Here is an 11,228-nt window from a genome sequence, read left to right as displayed (position 1 = left end):
GACTGTTAATTCTGCCATGAAGGGAAACCATTGGGCTGCCGGATTTCCAAGATATAGCCCCCCATCAGATCATCACAGATCCTCCCCTATGCATCCTCTATCGAGCTCTTGTCAATTTATTTCACAATAAAATTTTCTGCATGCCTTCGATCTATTTGTGTCTACTAATAAATTACATTGAACATAAACTTCGATATTAACAAGTTGTATCTACCTTAAGGTTAGTGAAGAGTAACGAAGTTTTTTTGGACATTATAACTCCTAAATATTGAAATGAGCAAACATTTGATTATATAAAGAAATAAAATTACAGACATGATAAGATTAGAACAGCTTTTGAAAAGAAAACATTTGTAGAATTTCCCAGGATCAGCTTATTTATATAATGTCATGACCTAGTCATTTGTTATTATTACTCAACATGGCTCCCTTCCTGCTTTTCGCTGTGTCTCTGACGATCCTACAGCTTGGCAATGCCTTGCCACTTATGAAAGAACTATCAGGTAGTGATATTTTTTTTAATTTTTGGCTAGTAATTTACACATTATTGTTGCTATTACTGTTGTTGTTGTCGTTATTCACTGGACTGGATATTCGTTAGAGAGTCGGACTAAATACTTTGCGGCATTTCTTCTGTGTGTGTGTGTGTGTATGTGTGTGCGCGCGTGCGTGTATGTGTGTTAGTATATATATATATATATATATGTACCTACACACACACATAGACACATACATATACACATACACACATACATACATATATGCATACATACATATAATGACATATATAAGGGTAATATATAAAAAAATGTATATAATGTATAGGTGTGGCTGCATGGTTGAGGTGCTGCTTTCCTAACCATGTGATTTCAGGTTCAGTCCCACTGTGTGGTACCTTGGACAAGTGTCTTCTACATTTGCTCCGTGTCGATCAAAGCCATGAAACTGGATATGGCAGACAGAAAATATGCGTATGTGTGTGCGTGTGTTTGTATGTATGGATGTATGAATGTACGTATGTATGTATGTTTGTATATATATGTGTGTGTGTATGTGTGCGTATGTGTCTGTTTCTGTGTTTTTGTCCTCCCACTATCGCTTGACAACCGATGTTGGTGTGTTCACGTCCCCGTAACTTAGTGGTTCGACAAAACAGACCTATAGAATAATTACTAGGCTTACAACGAATAAGTCCTAGGATCGATTTGTTCGACTAAAGGCAGTGCTCCTGCATGGCTACAGTCAAATGACTGAAACAAGTAAAAATATATATATATGGGGATATTTAGACCTCTTATAGGGATCATTTTTATCCAAGATACACTAGTTCAATATACTGTATTTTGAAGAGATATTTCTTCAATGAATATATTATTATATAAAATATAATAAAATATCAAATATTATTATTAAGTTTAAAAGCGGGGAGATCTAATGGATACAAATTAATTTATTAATTAATTAACACCTTCACCTATATTTGTTTCATTTCTCAACCAAAATTACAAGTACAAAACATATATAAATATATAACCTTGTATTTTAAAATACCTTGGATGGAATGACATCAGGGAGTACAAAATGACAATACAATGATTACATTATGATTCGTTGGAATACTCCAATATATATTATATATTTATATATGCTTTGTAATTTTAATTTTGGTTTAAAAATGAAACAGTTGTAAGTGAAAATGTTAATTAATTGATAAATTAATTTGTTTCCATTAGATCTCTCCGTTTTCAAACTTAATAATAATATAACAATATATATATATGTATATGTGTGTGTGTGTGTGTGTGTGTGTGTGTGTGTGTGTGTAGAGGCGCGTGGCTTAGTGGTTGGTGTGTCAGCATCATGATCGGAAGATTGTGGTTTCGATTGCTGGACCGGGCGACGCGTTGTGTTCTTGAGCAAAACACTTCATTTCACGTTGCTCCAGTCCACTCAGCTGGCAAAAATGAGTAACGTTTTGATGGTCTGGAGTCCCGTCCATCTGGGGAACACATACGCCATAGAAAGCGGGAAACTGGGCCCATAAGCCTGGCTAGGCTTTAAAAGGGCGCATTTATTTATTATTTTATGTATATATATATATAATATATATATATATATATATATATATATATATATATATGTGTGTGTGTGTATATAAATATATATATATATATATATTATTTTTACTTGTTCCAGTCATTGGAGTGCGGCTACGCGGGGGCGCTGCCTTGAAGGGTACGGTCGAACAAATCGATCCCAGTGCTTTTCTCTTAAAATTTGACACTTATTGTATCGCTCTCTTTTGATGAACCGCAAACGTATGGGGACGCAAACAAACGGACACCGATTGTCAAGCGACAGTAGAAGAATAAACATAGACATAAAGATACACATAGTCATGTGTGTATATACACTTTTGAGTGTGTAGTGTCTGTAGTATATATTGTACATGTTTGTACTCTAAAATAACAAACTTCTTTGATAAAAACAAAGAAAATTAAAATCATTATAGCATTCTAGATTGTTCATGTTCGTCAGATTTATATTTCTCATTATGTATAACGATGTTAATTAAAAATCCGCTTATTAATAAGAAATTTATTCATAGTGATTTCACTATTTTCTTTTTTTCTTTTTGCATTTATATTTATATAATATTTTCTATCTTTACAGAATGCGATAACCCAGCCGATATTGTTTTCCTCCTAGACTGCTCTACTAGCATGTATCCTGCTCAATTCAAGCAACAATTAGCTTTTGTGAATAATTTTACTGAAGGTATGGATATCGACAATGGAACCATTAGAATAGCAGTGGTCACCTTCAGTACCACTGTCCAGACAGAATTCAATTTGAATGCATATAAAACTAAAGCAGAAATGCAAAAGGCTATTTCAGATATTTTATATCTTGGTGGCAGGACTCACACTTGGTTAGCATTGGATCATATCCGTCAAGAAATATTCACTACAGACAATGGAGGACGAATTGGTGTGCCCAAAATTGTTATTATGATTACTGATGGTGGATCTAATGAAAAGAAGAAAACTATAGAAGCAGCCAAAATCCTACATAAAGACCCTCTTCGAGTTTTCACTATTGGCATAGGACCAAGTGTTGATACGGATGAGTTGAAAGCTATAGCATCGAAACCAACTAATATATTCCACATCGATAATTTTGATGCCCTTAAAGCTTTAACATCTGAAATCATTAAAAACGTTTGTATCAAAGGTTTGTTTCATATTTCCGATTTCTTTTTTCCTTTCAAGATCATAAAAAGGTTTGGTAATTTGGGGTCATTTAGAAACAACTTTAAAGTTAAAATTATATAACAAACAAGGTAAAACAAATAGTGTTTAGATATCTATAAAATAAAAAGGGCTTAGGTATATAGCGCAAAGAAGTATGAATTTGGATTAGGCAGAAGACTATGTCCTGAATGCCGCACAAAATTTTCGGGGGAAATTTGAAAATTTTAAGATGGTGAACTGATAGAATCTTAGGGCGTCAGACGAAAATGGTTAGCGGTACTTCTGGTTGTTTATATTCTGAGTTCAAATCTCCTCTAGGTCATCTTCGCCTTTCATCATTTCGAGATCGATAAAATAAAATATTACTCAAGTACTATGACATGTAATCGACTAACCCGCCCATCGCCCAAAAAATAAATAAAATTGCTAAATTTATACCAAAACTTGAAACAAATTTTGGAAATTTTCCTTTGAATGAGAGACGGAAAACAGAAATCTGACAGCAATTATAAGCGATCCTTAAGCAAGACCGAGAGTTAATTTCAGGATGTTAAGAATAAATTTCATAAGTTAATTTGCATGTTAGGGAAAGAATATTTCGATCTTTGTTATATAAAATGGTAAACTATGTATATATGTTTCGGTTTGTTTGACGTCATCATCATTGTACAGTCTCACCTTGCTTCCAGATGCATTTTTATATCTAGAAAAAGAACTAGGTTGCTAACAGACAGGTGCATATATACATATTTGTCCCTTACCGTTAACAAATATCAAGCTGCCCTTTGTCTGTAAATAAACTCGTGTTTCATACCTGAAATTATCTCCTCTATTCTTTTAGAGACGCAGATATTTGACTCAAAATTTTCGCTTTCAGTCATCCAGTCAGGAAATTTCAAAATGTAATATATATCCATACGTTTAATAATTAAGTTATGTTTGTTTTATCGCTTCTTATATTTGATGCTTTTTTGATATTGCAGTGTGTGGAGTGCATCCATCTGATATTATCTTTCTGTTAGACGAGTCAACCAGTATTTATGATGATGATTTTGGAATACAGCTAAGTTTCTTGATTTCGTTCATAAGAGACAGTGTAATTGGCATTAATGCCACACAAATCGGAGTGGTTACATTCAGTAGCAATGTTATATATCGGATAAAACTGAACCAGTTTTCGAAATCGAAGGATCTGGAGAATGCTGTTCTTAGTATTAACCGGAACCATGGCGACACAAACACTGGAGATGCCCTGAAGCTTATTCGCGAGGAAGGCTTTACCAAAGCAAATGGCGGTCGTGATGGTGTGCCACATATTCTCATTGTCATTACAGATGGACAAGCACAGAGTCCAGAGAAGACGGCCCGTGAGTCTGCAGCTATCCATAAAACAGATATTGCGATCTTTACTATTGGAATCGGGCCGGCGGTGAAACCTTCAGAGCTACGAATGATTGCAGGTGCAGATGATAAAGTGTTCAGAACTGCAAGTTATTCTACTTTAAAGACCATAGAAAAAGCTCTTTTTACAAAAGTTTGTCGCGTTGAGGTCATTAAAAATGATTAACAAATCTTTTGAATGTATCACAATAAATAGCAATTAAAATCGTATGTCTAATAGTGATTATCTACAGGTATATCGTCGTCGTCGTTGTCACGTCATCATCATCATCACCACCATCATCACAGTCATCGTCGTCATCATCATCATCATACAGTCATTATCGTCATCATCATCATCAACATTCTCGTCATCGACGTCTTCTACTTGTCAGTGCCGTCGTCCATGTCCATCATTTTAATCATCATCGCCGTAGTCATCACTATCATTGCCATGTGATAGCGTTTTATACTCCCTTTACTCTCTTTTACTCTTTTACTTGTTTTAGCCATTTGACTCGGCCATGCTGGAGCACCGCCTTTAGTCGAGAAAATCGACCCTAGGACTTATTCTTTGTGAGCCTACTACTTATTCTATCGGATCTCTTTTGCCGAACCACTTAGTTAAGGGAACGTAAACACACCAGCATCGGTTGTCAAGCGATGTTGGGGGAGACAAACACAGACAGACAAACACACACACATATATATATATATATACATATATACGACGGGCTTGTTTCAGTTTCCGTCTACCAAATCCACTCACAAGACTTTTCTCGGCTCGAGGCTATAGTAGAAGACACATGCCCAAGGTGCCACGCAGTGCGACTAAACCCGGAACCAATGTGGTTGGTAATCAAGCTACTTACCACACACCCACTCCTGCGCCTATACGTACGATATCTTTCCATAAGAGGAAACATGTATAATATATTGAATAGGTCTAATTATTAGATTACTTCTGACTTTGAAGATTTCGTCATAACAACATAGCATTTTGCATTAAGAGTGGATAACATGATTAATAGATTGAGCCCCATAATATTACCGACGCTTCTCTTATTGTTACTGGAAAGTGCTAAGTCAAAATCAACTCACATATGCAAATCAGTAAAATAATACTCTTTTACACTTTTGTTTCAGTCATTTGACTCGGCCATGCTGGAGCACCGCCTTTAGTCGAGAAAATCGACCCTAGGACTTATTCTTTGTGAGCCTACTACTTATTCTATCGGATCTCTTTTGCCGAACCGCTAAGTTACGGGGACGTAAACACACCAGCATCGGTTGTCAAGCGATGTTGGGGGAGAGAAACACAGACACACAAACATACACACACATATATATATATATATATATATATACATATAAATATATACGACGGGCGTCTTTTAGTTTCCGTCTACCAAATCCACTCACAAGGCTTTGGTCGGCCCGAGGCTATAGTAGAAGACGGAAACTGAAACAAGGTGCCACGCAGTGGGACTGAACCCAGAACCATGTGGCTGGTAGGCAAGCTACTTACCACACAGCCACAGCCTAATAGTTTCAAATTTTTACACAAGACTAACAATTTTAAGAGAGGGGTTGTGTTCAATTCCCAAAAGGTTGAAAGGCAAAGTCGACCTCAGCGGAGTTTGAACCCAGATCGTAAAAAGCCGGAAAAATGCTACTAAGCACATTCTCCAATTCGTTAACGATTCCACCAGCTCGCCACGTTGAAGCACTGAAATAATATAACAGTGTAACAATTAGATTTTGAATAAGCTGCAGTCAATAAGAATTTATTACATAAACATAGGCGCAGGAGTGGCTGTGTGGTAAGTAGCTTGCTAACCAACTACATGGTTCAGGGTTCAGTCCCACTGCGTGGCATCTTGGACAAGTGTCTTCTGCTATAGCCCCGGGCCGACCAATGCCTTGTGAGTGGATTTGGTAGACGGAAACTGAAAGAAGCCTGTCGTATATATGTATATATATATATATATGTATGTATGTGTGTTTGTATGTCTGTGTTTGGCCCCTAGCATTGCTTGACAACCGATGCTGGTGTGTTTACGTCTCCGTCACTTAGCGGTTCGGCAAAAAGAGACCGATAGAATAAGTACTGGGCTTACAAAGAATAAGTCCCGGGGTCAATTTGCTCGACTAAAGGCGGTGCTCCAGCATGGCCGCACTCAAATGACTGAAACAAGTAAAATAAAGAAAGAAATAGGAGCAGTTTTTAGAGAACGGGAAATAATTCCCATATATTAATAATAATTATTTCTTCGAGCAAGAAATACTGAAAAGCAAAGCCAATACTGATGGATTTTGGTTATGGAATCGAGAAAACCGAAACTGAGTAGTGTAATACATTTAATTAGTGCTGAATACGCAGAAGTTTAAGGGCAAATAATTATTGAATAAAAGGAATGTTGATTAACTCTGTACCGCAGTGTACTTCTTGCACTTACTTTATTAACATCATGAAAATAAAATACAAGGTTAAGTTTTTTTAACTTTCATTTATTGAGATTTTTTAAATAGTTCAAATGCAATATTGCTTGATTTTACTAAAATTAGTATGAATAACTTTAGAAAGGGACAACTTGATAATATAATCCTAAAGTCATTTATATGTGGACCATGCTTTAGCTCATTTAGTCATCTGAATACCGTTGGTTAGTTTTACATAGTATATTAAGGAAAACCATGTTTCAATTTTTACCAACAGGAACAATTAAAAATCGATTAAAAGCCTACGAAACCAATGTCAAACTTACAGCATTTCTATTTCATGCAACAGCAAACTATCAACATTAATGGCACTTACATAAATCTAACTGTTCAATGCATTGGGGAGATAGGTTTCTGATAGCGGCTACCTCGCAGCTATGGGTATAGTCCTTGAATTTTAATTTTCAGAGGATAGTCAACATGTACGCCATTGAATTAATACTTTGTGTCTTAAGCTGTTTTACATTACACTTTAAACCACGAGATCTTAAACCAAATAAATCTGGAATTAGATGAATATACAACACTCTAATATAACAAAATATCCATCGAATAAATGTTTTGGCAGAGGTATCATATGGTCAAGTCACTTAGACGTCAACTGAGTGAGTATTCTGTTATATTTGCATCGTAATAATATTGCAAGGTCATAACAAGAGTTTCGATATGTTTCTGGTATAGAAATATTTGAAATAGATGATTTTCCAATACTTTTAACAACTTTTATACGGAATTAGTGTGGTGCTTAATCACAACTGAGTAGTTTTGATGTAGGAGGTTTTTCCATGTGAAAAATATGTATCCCTGAAAAAACAATTGAGAATCGTTATCCAGTGTTTTCAGAGTTGCTCGAAATTCAATAATACTGTAACGATCTCGTATGCAACTTCAGAATTAAATACAGTATAATATAACACACACACTCACCCACATCTGAAAAAATGAGGCAATCAAAAATATTGGGAAAATATCTTCTATTCTAGCCTCGGGCCGACCAAAACCTTGTGAATTGTTCTGGTAGACAGAACCTGAAAGAAACGCGTCCTTTATATATATATATATATATATAAGTTTATATAAATAAGATCGTTTTTTTAAATACCAATCATATCAAATGGCTAGCATGAGAATAAAAACTTCATAGTTAATAATTATTAAAATTATAATTAAGGGTATCTAAAAGGTACCATCATGCTAGAGATAGCAGTCAAAACTTGACTCTAAAACCAATATTTTTTTATGTGGTTTTAGAGTATGTATGTATGTATGTATGTATATATATATATATATATATATATATATATATATATATATATATATATATATATATATATTATATATATATGTATGTATGTATATGTATGTATGTATGTATGTAATGTATGTATGTATGTATGTATAATATATATATATATATATATATATATATATATATATATATATATATATATATATTATATATATATATATAAATACACATATATATTTGTGCATGTATTCTATGTGAAAGAAAAAGCACTATGTGATTAAATGTTCGAGATACGAAATGTTACGTGGATGACCTTATATTTATTTGTTCTGCAACCATAGTTTAATATATTTGTCTCATTTAATTGTGCAACCATAGTTTAATATATATATTTGTGTGTGTGTGTGTGTGTATGCGTGTGTGTGTGTGTGTGTGTGTGTGTGTGTGTGTATGTATTTATTTATATTAAGGGCATTACTATACTAGAATTCTAGTGTAGTAATGCCCTTAATATAAATAAATATATTTTAAAGGGAATTAATTATAATCTTTCCCTTACGAGGTCTTTCATGGTAACTACTTGATAAATTCTTATAAAGATTTTATCCTATTTTTAAATTTTAAATTTAACCGTTATATTATATTTATGTATGTATGTATGTATGTATGTATGTATGTATGTATGTATGTATGTATGTATGCATGTATGTATATATATATAATATTTAAAATAAAATGAAAAATATATTTTTTTAAATGAGGATAAGTGTAGAATTAAGTGAAAATAAATGAAAAAATACATATATAGAGATACGTGTGGAGGAAGAAAATAGAAAAGCAGTAAGTGTACAAAAGGCAGTTTAAATAGAGAGAAGTGGGTAGAGAGAGTTATGGTGATGATCAGTATTTTAATACAATTCCAGAAGATGATAACCGGAGTTGTAAATGTATGATTCTATACTAAGTTGGTGATAAACTCATGCGCCCAGTCTAATTTGGCAACACCTAGTAATAAGTGAAAGGATAGGCAGCATAAGAGTCAAAGGTCACTAAATATAAACTTATATAATTTGGTAAAGAGGTATAAGATTCAAAGGGCACTAACACAAAGCCTGTACTCACGAAGTGCAATCACTTTAACACATAGAAGGACTTCACCTGTGCACACCAAAATATATATAAATATATACACACACATAATATATATACATACATACGTATATGTGTTGTGTGTGTGTGTTTGTAGGGTGTGTCTATATATATATATATATATATATATATATATATAGGGAGAATTCCCGAAAATACCACAAGACGAAGACAGGTGGTGTAGAAAACAAACAGATGTATTAGTATAACGCTCGGAGATTGAAAAGTCATTAACGTTTCGAGCCTACGCTCTTCCACAGACAGGAACACAGAAAGAAACGAGAGAAACAAGGAGAGAAACAAATGTGTGTAGTGGCTACCGATCTATCATGGCGACTGCGGACAGAAGGGTTACACAGGAGGGCGAAGAAGTAGGGGAGTAACAAAACAATAGTGATCCCAAAACGAAGGTGAGTAGATGTAAGAGAGTACGTAGGTGCGTGTGAAAGAGGGCTGGTGGTCTTGACGTGCATATATTTACGTATATATTATATATATATATATATATATATACGCATTTTTTCTCTCCTTGTTTCTTTTCTGTGTATCTTTCTGTCGAAGAGCGTAGGCTCGAAACGTAAAAGACTTGTTCTATTTCCATTCCTGAGCGCCATACTAATACATTCGTTTGTTTGTACTCCACCTGCCTACGTCTTTTGTTTATTTTCGTAAACCTGCCCATTATATATATATATATATATATACATATATATATAATATATATATATATATATATATATAATATATATATATATATATATATATATATATATATATATATATATATATATATATATATATATATATATATATATATATATACCTACCTCTACATGTATATATACACGCATATATGAGTACAGGACACCCAAAAAATGTCGAACACAATGAGAAACGAAAACATAGACACAAACCCAAGGAACTGGACATTTTTCTTAAACAACAAAAAAATATAGAGTACAGGACAAATAACACAAGGAAAAAACTCCTTCTTCAGTCGCCATGGTTTCATCTACTCTACGTTTCGAAGGTGAAGGCGAGACGTATCTTCGATAAGAAACTTTCCTTCCTGCGAAATAAAATTTAAGATCTTTTTGCAGAGGGGTAAAAATGGTAACAAAACCAGGACAGTAACGACAGTACAAAATATAAGCAGTAAAATACAGGACAAGGAAAATAACAAGACAAGAAGGGCTGTTAACGCCGAACAAAAAAATGTATTACGAACGCTAATTTCTGTGAACGGCGAACGGAGCAAAGAAAATTGCCGTCCACACCTCAAGAAAGTCAGTCTAGAAAGACAGTAGTGGAGCTCTCGTCGCGGGTCAACGACGCGAGGGAGGAGGAGGAGCAAGAGAAAGGGAGAGAAGAAAGGGGAATGGTTGTGAGGAAACCATGAAGAATGAGAGAGAGTGAGAGAGAGAGAGTGAGTGAAGAATGAGAGAGAGGGAGAGACAGTTAAGTAGAAGAAAAGGAAATCAAAGAATGAAGGCTGAGAAAGGGATGGGACAGAAAGGTTAAGAGTGCGCATAAAAATTAATATCAAGAACAATCTTACTTAGAAAGGGATGCGTGCGTTCCGTCATATAATATATTAATAAATAAAACATATGCATATATATATATACATATATGTACGTACCTACCTCTACATGTATATATACACGCATATATGAGTACAGGACACCCAAAAA

General features: G+C 34.3%; 1 protein-coding gene across 1 annotated transcript; it reads left to right on the top strand.

Annotated features, from left to right (window-relative positions):
• The first annotated feature begins 345 nt into the window (after positions 1–345).
• On the top strand, positions 346–4,865 carry LOC118765117 (collagen alpha-1(XII) chain-like). Its single transcript, XM_036506607.1, has 3 exons — positions 346–503; positions 2,674–3,234; positions 4,238–4,865. Exons 1-3 carry the CDS (start codon positions 422–424, stop codon positions 4,819–4,821), a joined length of 1,227 nt encoding a protein of 408 aa, XP_036362500.1. The 5' UTR covers positions 346–421; the 3' UTR covers positions 4,822–4,865.
• Positions 4,866–11,228: the final 6,363 nt, after the last annotated feature.

The sequence above is a fragment of the Octopus sinensis genome, linkage group LG10 (genome assembly GCF_006345805.1).
Source record: "Octopus sinensis linkage group LG10, ASM634580v1, whole genome shotgun sequence".
Classification (NCBI taxonomy): domain Eukaryota; kingdom Metazoa; phylum Mollusca; class Cephalopoda; order Octopoda; family Octopodidae; genus Octopus; species Octopus sinensis.
Note: the sequence above shows the minus strand (reverse complement) of the source record. Positions and strands in the feature narration are given on the sequence as shown.

Excerpts from the sequence above, each read along its gene's own strand:
- LOC118765117 (XM_036506607.1), top strand. The coding sequence starts at position 422 with ATGGCTCCCTTCCTGCTTTTCGCTGTGTCTCTGACGATCCTACAGCTT. Across the intron at positions 504-2,673 it reads ACTTATGAAAGAACTATCAG|AATGCGATAACCCAGCCGAT; the intron begins GTAGTGATATTT and ends CTATCTTTACAG. Across the intron at positions 3,235-4,237 it reads TAAAAACGTTTGTATCAAAG|TGTGTGGAGTGCATCCATCT; the intron begins GTTTGTTTCATA and ends TTGATATTGCAG.